This window comes from Primulina eburnea, chromosome 17 (assembly GCF_022965805.1).
Source record: "Primulina eburnea isolate SZY01 chromosome 17, ASM2296580v1, whole genome shotgun sequence".
In the NCBI taxonomy this organism is placed as follows: domain Eukaryota; kingdom Viridiplantae; phylum Streptophyta; class Magnoliopsida; order Lamiales; family Gesneriaceae; genus Primulina; species Primulina eburnea.
The window spans coordinates 1,363,147-1,380,363 of NC_133117.1; the positions used below are offsets into that span (position 1 = coordinate 1,363,147).

Sequence of the window (17,217 nt, forward strand, 5' to 3'; positions counted from 1 at the left end):
TCGTCCAAATTCCCACTACGTCAATAAGATATATTCAATAAGAACAATATAGAATATATTCCAAGAACACTATACTCTGATTATCTCCTAACTTACATTTATTATGATCTTTGAAAATCATACTAACCAAGAATTTCTGTGCGTGTGTCTGTGTGTGTGTCTGTATGTGTGTATGTGTATATATATATATATATATATATATATATATATATATATATATATATATATATATGTATATTTGCTGAGTTTTATAACAATGTTGTTATTTTAATATGCTTTGGTTTTGTCAAAACTTCACACTTCATACCTATCCACTTGAAAGAACCATTAAAATATATATTGATTGCACTCAACAGTTGAAATATTCACAGTTATATTTCGAGATTTGCAGCATGTATATAAAAAGGCTTTCATGACAGATACCTGAATCTGATCAACATTGCTACTTGTCCTCTCAGCCGATCCAAATTCGTTTCATTCTTATTGTCGCGTTCTCGATAGAGGTCTGTATTTTCTAAGAAACAAACCAATGAGAAGGAAAGAATTTGATACATTTTTCCTTTGTTGTTAGTCCTGAAGATTTTTGTAAAATGAAGGGAATGCAGCAGAACTATGGTTTTTCTAGCGATTTTTCGACAGATTTTCAATATTATTTTCCACAAAACTCTGGTGCTTGGCATCAATCTGCACCAATGGAACTCGATACTCGGTTGATAGCAGCAGAAAACGGCTCACAGCAAAGGAATTTCAGGCATGAAAATTCATCTAATACCATCTTCAGCAGGATTGGATCACAGGCTTCTGGTTTTTATGCAACCGAATTTCTCATGGGATTACCTCAATTTGGTTTCCAAGAAAATAACTCCATTCCTTGCTCCCAACAATTCAAGGATTCTTATAGAAAATTACCCAATTTTCAATCCCATAACGGCCTATTATCAGTTCCAAGAACTCTAACTTCAAACGGATTATATACCAGGCCTGACGGATTGTTCGAAAATCAATTCAGCGACCTTTCAGAGAAAGAACAGATTCTATACCTAAAAAACAGGCTACTAGGCGATCTTGATGATTCGTGTAGGGGTACCCCTTCTGCTCCATTGGATGCAAATCAGGATTTTTGTGTAAGTCCTACAACAATTAGCTTTTTTTTTTCCTTTCACACAATGACCCTTCATGATTGATATGTTAGTTTTGAACTAAATATGTGAAACAGGAACCGCAAAATTTATATGCATCTCATTCCACACATGTAAACGAGTTCGGATTGAGTACTAGCTCTGCATCTTCTGGAGCAGTTTCATCTAGCAAGAAACGAATTAGGTGGTCTCCAGATCTTCACGATCGATTCGTTAACTGTGTGAATCAGCTTGGTGGCCCTGAAAGTAAGTAATCTTTAACATTATGCATAGTTCTCTCAACACGTGATCATGACACAGGGTGGTTAATTGGATTCTGTAAATATAACATAGAGGCGACACCGAAGGCCATACTAAATCTGATGGACACTGAAGGACTTACAATCTTTCATATCAAAAGCCATTTGCAGGTACACAATGAACAGAGTCCCTTTCTTCAAAAATGGTTGTTATTTATATAAATTTTCTGAACCAGTGCTTTTTTTTGGGCCATGTTTATGTCTTCTTCTTCTAGAAATATCGAAATGCCAAGTACATACAAGAATCTATTGAAGGTATGTAACTTTATTCAGGTTTCTCAATTCATCAAGAAAATAATAGTCTTTTGAATGGAAACTTTAGCTTAGCCCAATAAAGAATCTCCGAGACAGATATGGTGTTAGTGTATGATAAACTGTTTTCTTTTCTGATCATGCAGAAAAATCTGGGAAGAAAACAAGTACAAGTGATGAATCACTGGTCGACCTCAAAACGTAAGACTTCATTTTTTCTTGTCATTTGTATCAAAACCAAACTTTTAGTTTGTGTTTAAAAGTTCTTTTTGGCAGTGGAATGCAACTCAAGGAGGCATTGCAGCAACAATTAGACTTCCAAAGGCATCTTTATGAGCAACTAGAGGTATACAAAATTTCAACATTGTTCCAATGTTGCTCCTTCGACTTAAGATAGTGTAAAAATACCTATGAATCATCTCTGTGGTATGCAGACTCAACGAAACTTACAGATAAGAATCGAAGAACAAACCAAGCAGCTCAAAAAGTTGTTTGAGCAGCAACAAAAAACGGCTAATTAAATCTTAGTGTATCCGAGTTATCCTGACAGCAAATGTCCTGAGAAAATATCAACTACATTTGAAGACATGAGTTTCCCATCCAAATTAAGCAGTCTAGTCGCCACCGAAATATGAACATCGAGCAAAGTACAGTGCGAAGTAATGTCATCATCAGATCTCTTCTAAGGCAACTTGTACAGTTGTATATCTCTCAATTTCTTGCATGCGTGAAGAATACATGAGTCGGCTATTCGCCAGCTCGAAAAAAAACACAAACCTTTCCGTGATTCATTAGAGTACACATCTCGTGTATTCGGAGTAAACATTAATGCTATATTTTTGTAAGTGAAATTCAAGATTGTCATGTGTGAAGTGTTGAAGAAGAATCATTGATTAGTTTTGTTGCTTGCTGAATGCAAACTTGAAATGAGTGAATAAATCATCCATGCGTGGTTCAAGAAAAGGTGGTCGAAAACATCGAATGGGCCGAGGCCGAGTTAAATTATAGAGCTAAAAATAGCCTGATTCCAAACCCTACCCGGTTCACATAATATTTTTCATGTGGCTGGGTTTTAGTTTTTAATATCCAAAGTCAACATAAAATAAAATATGTTGAAAAAATATAGGCCGGCCCAGCATTCGATCACCTCGGACCAAATCAACTAAATAAACTGGTTTCAGTTGCAAACTCCACTTTGAACTGGAACACTTGAAGTGAGCAAAGTTATATGTCACATTGGACGTGATATCCACCGTTCATAGGTATGAGGATGGTGTAGTACGTGTTCATAACATTTTCCCTTATTTGATGTACTCATCCTTCGTCTGAATCGTGTCTTATCCATTTATCCTCTCGATACATAGATTTTCCAAAGACAGCGAAATGTTATCAATTAAGTTTATGCTAAGTATGAAGGGAAGCCTTTCGACGTTGTTCTCAGTGTTCCTTTAGTAAGTCAGAGTATGTTAAGTATTTTGATGTAACAATTGCTTATGTTAGAACTTTTGTACAGTTTAAAATATTTGAGTTATTCAATTATCATCAATTATAATATTTAGTAAAATAACAAACGTTCGGTTCTATGTTATTATATCTCACGTGTTTCATCTGTGTTTTGATTATATCCGGCATTGAAGGAGTCAATACTAGAAGTAAAAAGACAATTGTGAATTTCACATTATATTCATTTCTTTTTCAGAAAGAACTCACCATTTCTTCAATTTTCAAGTCGTATAAACCCAATTCAAATCTGACCAAGATTCTGAGCCCACTTGAAAGAGCAATTTCACAAATGATGGCAAACGGCTGCTCTACGTGTGGTCCCCAAGCTACAATAAAATATGCACCCATAGGGCTACACAAAAAAATGCACAGGGGCCTTTTAGTCATTTCAACAGTTGGCATGCACTTAATGTACTTGAAAGAAAAAAACAAGAACAAAAGTGAAATTAAAGGCCTCTGCTTTGTGTTTGAAGATTTCAACTACCAAACAAGGAATTATATATTGTTGTCTATGTATGGTGTGATAGTCATAATGAGTCGCATCTAACCAATGCAAATTGTCACTTTAAAATTTAATTATTGGCTAAGTATTAGGGAAAGAGAGAGAGACTTTAATTTGTTATATTATTGTGAAAATTCTGATTTTTGTCGATTTAAAATGCATAAAGAAGAAAGTCATAGATTTTTGGTCTTTCATTTAATATCTAATAAAATTTGTGGAAAAAGTATTTTTTTGAACAAGTATTGTGGAAATTAGTAGTGATTCTGATTTTTTTTTTTTGTCAAAAGCTTGTGTGAGATGGTCTCACGGATCATATTTTATGAGATAGATCTCTTATTTGGATCATCCATGAAAATACTTTTTTTTATGCTAAGAGTATTACTTTTATTGTGAATATCGATAAGATTGACATGTTTCATAGATAAAAATTCACACGACTGTCTCACAAGAAATCTTTTTTTTTTTTTTTTGGTATCATGGAATTTATAAATTTAAAAAGTTAATTCTTACCAAAATGTGAATTTTTTTTTTAATGTAACAAGTTTCATTCTTTTGTTTATTCAACAATATTTGGTTAGCTTCATTCATACTTCATTACCCTGAATTCCCAAAATGCCCTTCGAAATAATTAAATTATCCTTTCACCACTTAACCGCACGCATTACTTTCACTCTTCATTTCTTTCTCACAAATTTGCAGTCTTTGCCTCCTCACCTCATTGGCTTAGTTAGCTTTCTTCAACATTCCAATGGGAAAAATTAAAAATAAAATGTTTTGAATCTTACCGAATCTTGTTTGCTTCAATCTCCGATCTGGGTTTTGTTCTTTTTTTAACCTCCTTTGCGGGTTCATGCTCTAGAAACTTCATCAGGTTATTGGATTTTAAATAGAACTTTTGATAAGTATGCAGTTCGCTGCGGCTGTTTCTTCTGAGGTCATCTTCATATAGCGTGTGCTTTTTTCTTCTTCTTTTTTTCCAACCTTTTGAACACTTAATTAATCAAAATTTGATGTGGTTTTGTGGGTTTATGATGAGTCATATTGACTTAATCTTCCACTTTTTTGTTTTCCTTTTTGTTTACCAAGTGTTTTGGTGCAAGTAAGTTTGTGCTTTATGTATAATAAGTTGATGAATGCCTGTTTACTTCGATTCTCTCTTTTAGGTCATTAGGTGGTTGTAATTTCTTTCTATGGGTGAGAGTAGATGAGCCTCAGTTTTACTTTGTTACGACATAAATAGGATATACTTTTGGCTGTGCTGTTAGACTTCTGTGTTATTGTTCATATTCACTTTCTTGGTTATTTCCAGTGGACTTGTGAAATCCATCATGTGGTTGAAGAAGGAAATTTCTTAGAATTTTGTATGGTTGTGTTCTGTCTCGCAGATTTCTTTTGTTTGATTCAAAGAGCTGAGTTGAAAAATGGGTAGAGGTAGAGGAAAAGGGAAGAAACAGTCGGTGATCGCTGCTCGTGATGATACTCGGAACAGTGGGGAAGAGAACTTACCTTTGAAGAGAAGAGTAGGAAGGCCACATAAGCCATTGAAGGATGATATTGAGAATGAAAATGAAAATGAATGTCAGATGGTAAAAGAAGAAGATGGAGGCCACGAGGACATGAAAAGTTGGGTATCTAGTGAAAGTAGCAAGAATCAATCTTGTATGGATGATGGAAGGAAGAGAAAGAGGGCTTCATTGAAGGATAATGCAGATTTAGTGAAAGAGGAAAATGATATCGTTACCAAGGCTAATGCCACCGTCTTGGTCAAGCCATCAGTTGGGTACAGACAAATTGGGAGGAGAAGGAAAAGTACACCAAGGCGGGCTGCTGAAGTTGGCGTTGAGTGCAAATGAAGATTTCATTGTATTGCTTTGAGACTATCTATTAGAGACAAGATTTTTCATTAATGGAGAAGGCTGTCAATAGTTTTTGCTATCAGATAGCTCAACTCTTATTTTTTTTGTTTTCCTATAATATTTGCTGCACAATCTTTGCTCCTCACCTAGACCATATTAATTTCCAGAGTCTTTTATTTGGAATTCGTGATACTTTTGTGTTCATCTCACATTCACAAGTATGTGTGTCTTGCCATTCAAGTACATGATATAAACTCTAATAATAATAATAAAACAATATAATGCAAAAGTGGTGATCCAAGACATCAACCGCCCTCGAGGTAACCAAACATTAATGTAAGTTACATATACGAGTGTTATCCCCTTTTTTAGATCAAAGAATTTAAAAGGCAGGACGAGGAAGAGGAAACCAACTTTCGAAATTACATCAGAGCAAATTGACTGTTTTTACATATCATGTGCTGTGGTTGGCTTGAGCTTCAAATGGCGGCAAGACATACCAGAATTCCAGGGATCCACCCCAATCATAACTCGAAAATTGCAACGACAGCATTCTCACTAGATCGACAGTCTCCGCTCTTCAGCATTATGACCAAAATTTTGAACATCTAAACAACTATCCATCTAGTGATCATCCTCATTAATCCCAGGGCAGTCAGATAAAAGTGCCTCCATTGTCTCATACTAAATATTACAAGATGAACAAATGAGAAATGACACTGAAAGATCAATCTTTTTTATATCTTTCCCATTCTTGTACACTCAGGAAGATGACGTACCTGACATCCACAAAAGAGGCAGTAACGAAACTTGTTTCTTAGCTTCATTAATACGTTTATCAAATCCTGCATCAAAAGAAACAATAGATAACCAGACCTAAGTTATTACCATAATATTTTACATTCTGAGCTGCCAACATTTTGGATTTGATTCAAGAAAAGCACACTCCTTGCTCTAGAATTCCTGATTTACCATAGTGCAGGTATAAGAAAAATAGTTCCACTTACACAGAAGAAGTTTGAGAAAACTTGCATCCATCATAATTATACATATAATCCATTAGATTAATCTACAAAGTATTAGGATTTCAACTGACTAAGGCACAATTGCAAATAAAAAATAAAAAGAAAGTACCTCCTCCGTAATATCTTCTTCCTCTTCCTCTTCATTTTCCCCATCATCATCTCCCTTCTTCTCGATTTCAACATCCCTGTTTTCCAGCTGTGCTAGTGCATCCTCTGCCTTGCGATAATTCACAATAATCCTCCTTCCCTTCCATCGTTCCTTCTGGCGACTCCCAAAATCTACAATCAATTCCTCCACTTTTCTCTTTCTAGTCTCGGCGATCTGTTTCTCTCTCTTCATCTTTTCTACCTTCGGATCCTCTCTGCCAATTCCTGCTCGCCCCCTTCTTAACTCCAGCCCCACAGGTTCAGTTCTACCACAACCTTCCTTTCCCAACGCCGAACCAGGAGTGTAGCCCATTTGCTTCAACAGTTTGAACCCAATATTGGATTCTGGAATAGCTAAAGCTAAGTTTTCCATGGTTTGTTGATCCTCATCTATTTGCTTCCGCCCCCGATTCAGTTTTCTCTGCTCCTGCCAATTTGGGCCTTCCAATTTCTTATTCAAAGAATTTAAGCTGAGACCCTACAGAATGTATGCAAAAGTTCATTAAAAAGGGACAAATATCAAATTCAGTAACTCAAATAAATTAAACGCCTAGGATTGGGCAAAGTAGACAACAAAGCCCTTTAATTTTCTTTAACAAAAGAAATCATCTGCAAGAATATAAACTCTAAATTTGTAAATAAGGCCAAAAATCAATACAATTAAATGATTATCAAAGATCGGCAACTCGGAAATTTTTTAAAATTAGGGTTATGGGGAATTAAATATTCGAATACAGAAAAAACATAAATTGATTGAACATAATGTACAAAGATCGAAAATTTTACCTGTTTTGAGGAAGATTTAGGAATTTCTGGCGGTAGAAACTGTGAAACGTCCCCCATGTAGTCATCCTCTTCTCCTCCCGCCATTAGATTATGTTCCAGCTGCAGCAACAGTTAGACCAAGACAACTAAAATTATATTTTCAATTTATATTCACTAAAAATATTTTCTCTAGAAAAATATTGAATTAAAATATATAATATCTAATATTTTTTCAATACATAAAGAATCACAAAAATAGAAAATTTTACTCATAGAACAGATTATCACTTTAATTTTATTTTAATTTATGTTAATCTAAACATAGATATTTAAAAATGATGAACTACTTAAAAATAATTATGAGCACCACACCCCAACATTACCCATATATTTTTGAGCAAGTCTCTTGTGAGACGGGTCAAACATATCGATATTCATAAGAAAAAAGTAATATTTTTAGCATAAAATTTAATACTTTTTCATGAATGACCCAAATAGATATCCGTCCACAAAATACGATCCGTAAGACCATTTCGCACAAGTTTTTGTCTATATTTTTCCAAGTTTCTTAGTATGCTCCTTCAACTATTGTGAACTTTTACCACAATTCAAGGTCAAGAAAATTCTTAAGACAACTTTTGTGTAAAATGACGTATTTTCGTTTTATGTCTATAAATCGTCGAAATTTGATTTTAATCTAATAAACATTTTCTTCGTCTTTGGTCTTTTTCGTCAATTAATGTCGTATGACGATAACATGACACAAGTTATTGGACTTTGTTGATACTGCCTGAGTCAAATTAGTTGTCTTTGGTATTTTTCGTCATGACACAAGATATTGGAGTTTGATATGCCGGAGTCTAAATTAGCACCCGTAGCAAAAAAATTAACAAAGATAAAAGTGAAAAGAAAGACCAAATTTTTGAAAGAAACTCGATTTCAACTATTCACAAGATGTAACGTAAAGCGACAATAGACCAAATTGCAGAGATAGGAATGTTTGTGCTGGTTATCCAATCCATTTCACTCCATATGCCACGTGGCAGAAACCCAATGATGTTCTTAAATTTCATTCGATCCTTGGTGGCAACCAGCATCAACAGACACGGTCTGTAAAGATACATAGGGAAAGAGAAGTGGGAGGCTTCGACTACTATCTGAGAAATGACAGGCATCCCTTTCTGTTGCTCCTCCACACTCTCCGTTCGGAGGTACTGTCAAATTTTATCTTATTTCTCTTACCGTTACCATTTCCCAATTTTATTATGGAATTTCTTGCATGTAACTTAGATGTGAGTTGTTTATGTTCATTCAAGATGAGATATTTTCTCCGGATGTTTTTAATTGGTGTTCGTTTTCTCTTGAAAATTCAGAATATTTGTCGTCTGGAGTTTGCTGTGCTTGAAATTTTTTTTACTGTTAGTGTACATTTGGGACGAAGTGATTAGTTGTCCCCAATTTGTGAACATTTTTGAATTTTTGATGAAATTGGTTCAAGATTACATTTCAAAGAACAAATGTAGATCTTCATTTTCGTTCATGGAGGTGTATTATGTTTTTTTTTACTCATTAGTCTTTCTGCTGTTATATTTAACAAGAAATCATTGAATGGGAAATCTTGTTTATATTCTTTCTTTAGAACCTTATATTCTTCTTTGTCTAATTGCGACTATGATCTCATAAGCGAGATATTGTTGCGTCTACACCGGGTCTTGAAATCTGTCATTTGATATATTGTGGCGCGGACTGTGTAAAAAGCTTCGAACATCTGTATGAGCCGCTTAAAGATGAAACAGCCAATTTGTTTTTACAAACTATTCTTGGCGCAAACGTCAAAGTCATTTTTAGTTTATCTTGCTGTTAAAACTTTTTCATCGCTTTAGGAGAAATTTTGTTTGCAATAACTACAAAGAATAGCGTCTAAATTTTAGGGGGATTAAGATAATATGGATTTGGTTTCAGCAATTTGGTAACATCTTGGTCAGTATTGGGGACTCATCAAGTACAGACACTGAAAGTGAGCCGATTGCATGGAAGAAACTTGGTAATCAAAGCAGAAGTAAATTTTGTGAATTCTGAAGAAGCAAAGAAACTTATTGCAGTTGAGGGATATGCAGTTTTGGATGTTCGTGATAGAATTCAGTTCGAGAGAGCTCATATAAAAGACTGCTATCACACCCCATTATTCATTGAAAACGAAGACAATGACTTAGGTTTGCCTTCATAGCCTTTCAATATAAGTCTCATGGTTTTCAAAACTTTTGGTTTTGCTATTTACTCAGAAGTTTATAATACAGGAACAATTTTAAAGAGGACAGTACACAACAATTTTGCTGGTTTGTTCTTTGGCTTGCCGTTCACTAAACTTAACCCCGAGTTTGTGCAATCTGTTAGGAGCCAGTTTTCACCCGAAAGCAAGCTGTTACTTGTTTGTCAAGAGGGCCTGAGGTCAGTTTCTTTATTCGGTTATAGCTTCTTTTTGTTATTTGGTTTTCAAAAGTATGAAACAAGATTAATGAGGAACATTTATTTGGTATTCACCTCCTCAACTTGTGCTGAAGAGTACGCCAATAAAACATTATTTGGATTTTACTAGTAATTGAAGTTACTGATTGCATCCTTTGTGGTATGAGACATACATGTTGAAGGAATGAAGTTTGAACAAAAGGTTATGTTTCATTTTTCAAATCATTGGTCACATTTGGTATTTGTTCAATATTTTAATGTTTAATTTATGTAACACATGTAGTAGTGTAGTATTATTAGGATTCTGAAACTGGGGTCACCTCTTGTGACTGCTAGAGCCGAAGCAGTATGTTAAACAATGCATGAAAAATGTTCTGTAAGTTTTAAAAGTGTTAGTGATGGAAGGAGAAATGCATCTCTATTAGTATAAAGTTAAAACAAATTGAAGTTGCTTTGAAAAAGTAAAATGTGGAAACTCTCTTCTTATCACTAAAAAAAGCCAGTAAAGATTCTGGATTCACACGGATTTCTGAAGCCTTCACCACACTTCTAACATCAAAACACCCAATCACTAGTACAAACAGCTAACAAATGCTCACTGTTGTCACATCCATAGACCCCTCACTATTGGAACTGTGTTAGGGACTTAAGTAGATTGGGCTTAAATAGTCTGGATAGTTTTATTATTGTGGCTGAAATAAACTAGGACTAGAGGTTACTTGGGGAAGGGTAAAACAGAAAAGAAATAAATAACACTAGAATTTGAAAAAAGAGGGGGTCGAGCAGATGGATGTATCTGTCTAGCTTTGTGCTAGGGCAGGGAGATAGGGGTGCCTTTCTTCTTGTGAAGGATTTAATCCTTGGCTGGGTGTTGTTTGCATTCAGATTAGTGTAGCTTTCTGTTGCTTTGAGTCACGGTAATCGTTCCACGTTGTTCTTTCATCTTTGAGTTACTATTTTCTATATATCAGTTTAGATTCTCCTATTTTGTATTGACGTCCTATCAAACTAGCATACAAATCATCACACTCTAGTACGATTTTGAAGCTTACTTGACCATTCATAAGGATTGGCTGTGCATATATTGATTGATGTTATATGCAAAGATATCATCCAGATGATTTATGACAATAATCTCTCTAACATGTTGGTTAGTGACTCTTCAGTTGACTATGAAATGAATGACTTAACTTTTCTAGCTCGTCTCTCTTCTGTTTCCACCATCACTTCTTGGTTTTGATGAAATTTTGCAATTCTCCTTACTTTTTTTTTTACCTTAATTAGTTCTTATATATAGTATAAGACCAAAGGTCCAAAGGAAGCTAGTCGGTATGAGTTATTTTATCTGATCGAAAAACTTGTCTTATACTGGAAGTTATCATTTCCGAATATGTTTTTGCTGGTTTATTTTCCTGATGTTGTCTCAGATGGTTGACAGCTATGCTAGTCAACACTGGTCTATTTGTTATGTTTCCGGTTGAGAGAAACTCTATTTCACTTCCGATTGAGACAACTTCCGACTAAGACAATTCTGATCTGCTGCCGGTTAAGGCAGTTCTATTTGGCTTCTGATAGATACTTCTTGTTGAAATGAGAATGCAGCTTCTAGATCTTCTTGTTGAATTCCTTTCAACTTGTCGGATAAATATAGCTCTATCTGCGCAATTAATGAAACATGTTAGAAATACAAAACTAGTTTTGTTGTCACCAAAATAATTTTGTTGCTATTCCGGTAACCCGAAAAGCTTTTTACTTTGTTCTCGTTTATGTGTAATAGCGATTAATTTTGGTCCATCATTAAACAGTTTGAGATCCAAGAATACATATTGGAATCAGATATGATAATATTAAGGTTATAATTTATACATCTTTGATATGGGTTGATTCAATCAACTAGCCCTAGTCTTTTGTATCCAGAATCCTTTACAGAATCAAAGCTAATTTTTTCTTCACCTATCTAAGGTCGGCCTCTGCCACCTACGAATTACAGGAAGCTGGATATCAGAATATAGCATGCATAACATCAGGCCTTCAATCTGTGACAACAGGTGCATTTCTGCTTATTCAAAAATCTTGGTCATGTATTTAAGCCGGTGTTGAATACCGAAAGATTATACTGTTACAGGGACATTTGACTCTATCGGTTCGACGGAGCTGAAAGATGCGGGAAAGGCCGGTTTAGTCACCATACAAGGCAAAATTTCTGCCGTACTAGGGACTGTACTTATCTGTAAGTTCAAAAGGACCAAGTCCAAGTTTTCTTGAATATTGTTCTTCGATTTTTTTCACTAATCTTAAGTTGATCACATTCCAGGTGCATTTCTGTTCATTACTTTCTTCCCAGATCAAGCTGAGAAGCTATTTCAACTGGCTCCAACAAGCTAGCACTTAGCCACCTTCACAATTAGTTCGTTGTTGAATGTAGATCGACTGTATTTGATTTTGGGTCGAGGAATGGAGACATTTTGGGTTGCATAGTGTACATTAGTTTATGTTCGGAAAGGGTATAATTGCTGATACTTGTAAATGAAGAGTTATGCCTATGTATCGTTTAGCTTGCATTGCTTTTAATACCTACAGAAAAATTATTTGTAATAAATGGTTATTTTAATAAAAGCCCTTTTCAGAATTGAATTGAATTCACACACACACACACATATTGAGATATTTAATTTAAAGACACTTTTTTATTTTTTTGATAATTATTTTATGATATACTTATGAGAGTATTTTACTTTATTTAAATATTTAATTATATAATAACACAAACCACTTCAATGTAAGTTAGATGTACATATAACTTACATTATATTTTTAATAAACATTATGTTCATAAAATAATATAAAAACTATTCTTATAACATTGATCAACCATTTTTGCAAAGCAAGATGGTTAGTGGAAAGGCTTTTAAAAAAAAAACAGGCTGTTAAATGGAATTTCCACTCTGAGATTCAGGTCTTTCATCCCTCAGAAACATGTACTTGAATTTAACAGCACCATTATTCTGGCAACACAGTAGTACAAATACAATTCAGCTTTAAACGTGTTTGATTTGATTGCAATCTACCATCCTCCTCACTAAACACCATCAAAGTCCCAGAACCTCTAGCATTAAAAAAAATGGCAAGAGGGACTTCCAACTGGTTGAATCAAGTTCTCTTCCAGCTACTATGCGTCCAGGCTGCGGCTACTCGCCGGGTAAGCAGTACAGCTGCCTGATATTTCCTGATGCTGTCAAGTCATATAAAGTTGCATCACATTTATCGTATGACTGCAAAGAAAGTAAATAAAAATGTGGCTATATTATGTAACAAATTTTACCATATAACCAATCTTTAAAACACGAGTGGATAGCACTAGATAGTTCTCGTTTACGGCTCTCTTCAAGTGGAGTTTCCCTCAAGATTTGCTTGACTTCTTCCAAATTTTTGTGCTGAGGTTCAAGAAACAAGTAAACAATCATTTTGAAATTTGAGTTTACAAAATAGCTCAAAAAGAACCAGAGTAAAGGAGTGCGTGAAATTGTATCCATAGGTGTCATCTGCTCATCTCAGCACTTGAACATACATTTTTCTGTTGTGATGCAAGATAGGCATCAGGCAAAGGGAATGGATTGTCTTTCGTAGAACCAGGTTGTTCACTTCCCAAACAGTTGGGTATCTGTGTGTGTCACCAAATCGTACATTAATTGCATCAACAGAGGAACTTAAACTAAAAACATGGAAAATATAGACCGCCAAAAAGAATAAAAATGCAATCCATTTACAGAATTTGACTACGCATAGAAAACCAATTAATGCGCATACCACAAAATTAGTATACTGATCTGGGTCAAGGCGGATGGCAGATTCGGCTTGAACATCTGCAACACCAGCTGGATGGGATAATGAGTCATGTGGATCCACCACTCCAAGTACTACAGGTTCATCCCACTTGTTGATTTTAGGATCAATTCCAACTTGATTCATGTGCTCCTCCAATTGTGAGTAGAATGTATTATATGGTGCTACCTGTTTTTAGTTAAACAGAAAAGGAAGAAAAAAAATCTGTGTGAAAATGTTTGAGAACATAAAGGAAAGGAATGACTTAAAACTCATTTCGAAGGTTAACAAGATGCATGAATATAATAAAATTCCATGCACTATGAAAGTATAAACGCTTGCAAACAGGATTATTAACCCAGAGAATTATAACTCAAAATGGATATGGTGATTACAGAACAATGAGTAGATTTAACTTTTAAGTAACAAAAGAAATGGAAACTCACCTGCAACTTATGGTTATCTCCAACAACAAGGGGTTGCTGGTTTACCCCTAAGAAGAACAGACATTCACGGCAATTCACAATGCAGATGCGTTTTGCGGCAGTGATTAGATGAACGCGTTCACAATGTTCAACTCTGACGGCCTATTAGGTGCAATGAAGCAGGAATAAGAAGTATTTGATGTTAACATCTGATATACTCAGTTAAAAGAAATCAACAAGTAAATGATATGAAAACGAGTATCATAAACATACATGCATAGGCAATGAAGTTATTGATAATGTCTAGCACACATTATGATAGATCATATACAAGGTAATAGCTAGAGTAACCATCTTGGCAATCGAAATACAATGCTATTTATTTGAAGACTCCATCAACACCAGAACTACATGTACATGCAAGAAGAATCATATTAATAGGTTCAACCATGCAGTACCTTCCCAATGGCTCCCAGAACAATTGTGGCATCAGAGCATCCATAGACCGTGGCATATTTTAGTGGTGCCAATATGTAAATTGCTGATTCGTGGCAATTTACAACCTGAGAATAACATTTACTACATAGTTATTAGGTGCATGGTGAATGAAAAATTTGTAAATGAGGAGCAAGATGCATGATTTATCAAAGCAAGGACCACTAAGGCGTAAAAATTGAAGAAACATTTATCAATATCATCAAATATATACTTATAATGACTTGTCATTTTTCCCATCTACCAAGATGACTTTTCACTAACAATAGAATTTGACAATTACAATGCAGTTACTTTAAATTTCAGATAATTTACTAAACAAATCTAGAGAATCTCAATATCCCATGATTAAAAAACTCAAATGACCAGAATTTAACACGCAAATAAATTTGATGGAAATCTTTGCAATGTTTCAACCAAAATTGTGAGAGAATTACAAGGAATGTGAGATGCAAAGATGGCTGCTTTTCACCTTCACAGATGCGCTCTTGAGATCAGATGCTTGTTTTACAACTGATGATTTGGAGACCCCCTCGATGAAACTTGGACCTCGAGGACTGCTAGAGGGCTTTGCTGAACTTGTATTGATATCAGCCATCGGAACATCCTGGTCAGAAAAACTGTTGGGCACATTTTCTTTTGGAGATACCCTATCAGCAATGTGTTCCAGAGTAGTAGATATATTTTGAAGAAGCCAATCAAGAACTTGTGATGCAGGGACAGGAACATCAGGCATGTCAGGATCCGAATTCGCAAAAAATGGAGTATTCTGGCACAAGGGAATTCTCTCGGATCCCTTTTCACCAAAATTAATCATAAATCCAAGATGCTCAAATCTATCCATAGATAGAACCTGGAACAAAAGAATACTCAGAGTTATAGTATAAAGCTCAAGAAAACATGCCAACTAGAACATGAATTACAAGTTTTATTAGACCATAACCATATGAACAAAACCATCAAGTAAAACAGAATGCGGTAAGGACAACAGATGATGGCGCCATCTCAACATAATTATTTAACAGCGAATTCAACATTAACACAAAATAAGCCAATGGACATACCATTGATTCATCATCTTCCCCATCCACTGAGTCAGCCAAAAGGGATAAAATATTGCCTAGGTGTTTTTGCAAATACGATAGCTGATGAGCTTCTTCATCAGCTTGTGATGGCATAAACCTTCGACTATTGCTGCGTACTAACTGTCATATGTAGAACCATACATATTAATAATGATAATAAATTAACAATTATATGTTAATGACATGTACAACGAAAGTCATCATCTCTTAACTGCGGGACCATAGGAAATTAAGAGCAACTGATATTAACACAAATCACAAGTAAAGTGAATAATCGCATATATAAATAAGCTACATGTCCAAAATATAACTCCACGCTCACTTCTCAATAAATCCACAACACCACCTAAAGTAGAGACATTTCAATCCAAAATGCATTTCTAATGCATCCCCAACAATATCAGGCATCACATGCTTACACACACCCAAAAACAACATCAACAAAAACATAAAATCACTTTCATATCTCAACAACCAGCTTCAACCAATAAATATTTCACCCACATTGCACATCTTAGAAAAAACTAACACCTGCAATGGTGAGAGAGCAGATAAAAACCCATCAAAAGCCGACGTTGAAGGCCACACATCAGCAACTGCCGCGGAGTCCTTGTGCCCTTTAGGCAGCAACCTCTTATAACTCTGTATATACAAGAAAACCAACAAATCAAACACATCAACGCCGACTTCATCGATATCTTTTGGGACCCTAGCATTCGCCAAAGGATCGGAATCTTTGTGGAGAACAGAGGATAGGGTTTCTAGCAGAAGCCGCGCGTGATCTATGGGAACCTGCAACACTCGGGATAGCGTTTCCGAGCTGACTCGGTAATTAGAATCCGACGAGAGGAGAACAGATTTGATTTGGGATAGCGTCTGCGTGCCATCGGTGAATATAAGTTTGGGAATGGGGAGAAGTCCGTGCTCGAAGGGCTCGCGGCGGGGGTGGAGATAGTACGTGGGAGCTACGGGGGTGGACGGTGGTTGCTCCGGTTGAGGTTCGGTGGCGGAATCCATCATCGAGGTGGCGCGTGGATCAGTAGGGGCATAAATGGAACTTTAAGTGTCGAATGTTCAGGATGAAGGAAATTATTGCAGTCAGAACGTCCAGTTGGAAGGGTAACATAAGGCAATGGACGTAAATATCGGTCCGGACCCGGCCCGAATTAATTAGCGACCACGCGATAAATGTGTTCTCTAGAAAATTATATAATAAAATTGTCTTTTTATAATTTAAAGTGTAAATTATTACTTTTTGAAATTAAAATTATAAAAAAGAAAAAATATTATGTGTTTTTTTATGGAAATATTTTTTGTTTTCTTACATAATTATTTAGTTATGATTTTTTACTTAGTAAATTATAGAATAAAACAAATTTTAACTCGTATGAGTGACCTTTCGAGACAAAAAAAGTAAATTCTTAGATTAATGATAT

The 17,217-nt window shown here is 35.2% G+C and overlaps 5 protein-coding genes across 7 annotated transcripts; 3 read left to right on the top strand and 2 right to left on the bottom strand.

Annotated features, from left to right (window-relative positions):
• Window positions 1-280: 280 nt before the first annotated feature.
• Window positions 281-2,592, top strand: LOC140818301 (myb family transcription factor PHL5-like). The gene is made up of 7 exons (XM_073178226.1): window positions 281-1,124; window positions 1,217-1,385; window positions 1,473-1,549; window positions 1,654-1,693; window positions 1,837-1,891; window positions 1,967-2,036; window positions 2,125-2,592. The coding sequence occupies exons 1-7, from the start codon at window positions 591-593 to the stop codon at window positions 2,209-2,211; spliced, it is 1,032 nt and encodes a 343-aa protein (XP_073034327.1). The 5' UTR covers window positions 281-590; the 3' UTR covers window positions 2,212-2,592.
• A 1,769-nt stretch (window positions 2,593-4,361) lies between these two features.
• On the top strand, window positions 4,362-5,762 carry LOC140818756 (uncharacterized). 2 transcript variants are annotated; one of them, XM_073178807.1, is made up of 2 exons: window positions 4,362-4,629; window positions 5,081-5,762. In XM_073178807.1, the coding sequence occupies exon 2, from the start codon at window positions 5,117-5,119 to the stop codon at window positions 5,546-5,548; it is 432 nt and encodes a 143-aa protein (XP_073034908.1). In that variant the 5' UTR covers window positions 4,362-4,629; window positions 5,081-5,116; the 3' UTR covers window positions 5,549-5,762. The 2 variants fall into 2 exon arrangements, with proteins under 2 accessions (XP_073034908.1, XP_073034909.1); XM_073178808.1 differs by having other exon boundaries at window positions 4,362-4,566.
• Window positions 5,763-5,830: 68 nt separating this feature from the next.
• LOC140818755 (uncharacterized) lies at window positions 5,831-7,665 on the bottom strand. Its single transcript, XM_073178806.1, has 4 exons — window positions 7,510-7,665; window positions 6,686-7,201; window positions 6,331-6,396; window positions 5,831-6,235 (listed from the first exon to the last, which is right to left on the bottom strand). The coding sequence occupies exons 1-4, from the start codon at window positions 7,591-7,593 to the stop codon at window positions 6,176-6,178; spliced, it is 726 nt and encodes a 241-aa protein (XP_073034907.1). The 5' UTR covers window positions 7,594-7,665; the 3' UTR covers window positions 5,831-6,175.
• A 793-nt stretch (window positions 7,666-8,458) lies between these two features.
• Window positions 8,459-12,583, top strand: LOC140818228 (rhodanese-like domain-containing protein 9, chloroplastic). Its single transcript, XM_073178129.1, has 6 exons — window positions 8,459-8,699; window positions 9,451-9,701; window positions 9,786-9,936; window positions 11,917-12,002; window positions 12,080-12,184; window positions 12,269-12,583. The coding sequence occupies exons 1-6, from the start codon at window positions 8,653-8,655 to the stop codon at window positions 12,337-12,339; spliced, it is 711 nt and encodes a 236-aa protein (XP_073034230.1). The 5' UTR covers window positions 8,459-8,652; the 3' UTR covers window positions 12,340-12,583.
• A 149-nt stretch (window positions 12,584-12,732) lies between these two features.
• On the bottom strand, window positions 12,733-16,953 carry LOC140818754 (uncharacterized). 2 transcript variants are annotated; one of them, XM_073178805.1, is made up of 9 exons: window positions 16,313-16,953; window positions 15,761-15,901; window positions 15,169-15,549; window positions 14,660-14,764; window positions 14,219-14,363; window positions 13,762-13,961; window positions 13,523-13,615; window positions 13,277-13,388; window positions 12,733-13,186 (listed from the first exon to the last, which is right to left on the bottom strand). In XM_073178805.1, exons 1-9 carry the CDS (start codon window positions 16,799-16,801, stop codon window positions 13,143-13,145), a joined length of 1,710 nt encoding a protein of 569 aa, XP_073034906.1. In that variant the 5' UTR covers window positions 16,802-16,953; the 3' UTR covers window positions 12,733-13,142. The 2 variants fall into 2 exon arrangements, with proteins under 2 accessions (XP_073034906.1, XP_073034904.1); XM_073178803.1 differs by having other exon boundaries at window positions 13,762-13,965; window positions 14,223-14,363; window positions 16,313-16,947.
• Between the last annotated feature and the right edge of the window lie 264 nt (window positions 16,954-17,217).

What these genes read in the sequence shown, in the direction of transcription:
- LOC140818228 (XM_073178129.1), top strand. Translation starts at nt 8,653, where the DNA reads ATGACAGGCATCCCTTTCTGTTGCTCCTCCACACTCTCCGTTCGGAG. An exon ending in TCCACACTCTCCGTTCGGAG is followed by an intron (nt 8,700 to 9,450) that starts GTACTGTCAAAT and finishes ATTTGGTTTCAG; the next exon opens with CAATTTGGTAACATCTTGGT. An exon ending in ACTAGGGACTGTACTTATCT is followed by an intron (nt 12,185 to 12,268) that starts GTAAGTTCAAAA and finishes ATCACATTCCAG; the next exon opens with GTGCATTTCTGTTCATTACT.
- LOC140818301 (XM_073178226.1), top strand. Translation starts at nt 591, where the DNA reads ATGAAGGGAATGCAGCAGAACTATGGTTTTTCTAGCGATTTTTCGACA. An exon ending in ATGCAAATCAGGATTTTTGT is followed by an intron (nt 1,125 to 1,216) that starts GTAAGTCCTACA and finishes TATGTGAAACAG; the next exon opens with GAACCGCAAAATTTATATGC. An exon ending in ATCTTTATGAGCAACTAGAG is followed by an intron (nt 2,037 to 2,124) that starts GTATACAAAATT and finishes TGTGGTATGCAG; the next exon opens with ACTCAACGAAACTTACAGAT.
- LOC140818754 (XM_073178805.1), bottom strand. Translation starts at nt 16,801, where the DNA reads ATGATGGATTCCGCCACCGAACCTCAACCGGAGCAACCACCGTCCACC. An exon ending in TCAAGAGCGCATCTGTGAAG is followed by an intron (nt 14,765 to 15,168) that starts GTGAAAAGCAGC and finishes TGTTATTCTCAG; the next exon opens with GTTGTAAATTGCCACGAATC. An exon ending in ATCAGTATACTAATTTTGTG is followed by an intron (nt 13,616 to 13,761) that starts GTATGCGCATTA and finishes TGACACACACAG; the next exon opens with ATACCCAACTGTTTGGGAAG.
- LOC140818755 (XM_073178806.1), bottom strand. Translation starts at nt 7,593, where the DNA reads ATGGCGGGAGGAGAAGAGGATGACTACATGGGGGACGTTTCACAGTTT. An exon ending in CTAAATCTTCCTCAAAACAG is followed by an intron (nt 7,202 to 7,509) that starts GTAAAATTTTCG and finishes TACATTCTGTAG; the next exon opens with GGTCTCAGCTTAAATTCTTT. An exon ending in AAGAAGATATTACGGAGGAG is followed by an intron (nt 6,397 to 6,685) that starts GTACTTTCTTTT and finishes CTTTTGATGCAG; the next exon opens with GATTTGATAAACGTATTAAT.
- LOC140818756 (XM_073178807.1), top strand. Translation starts at nt 5,117, where the DNA reads ATGGGTAGAGGTAGAGGAAAAGGGAAGAAACAGTCGGTGATCGCTGCT.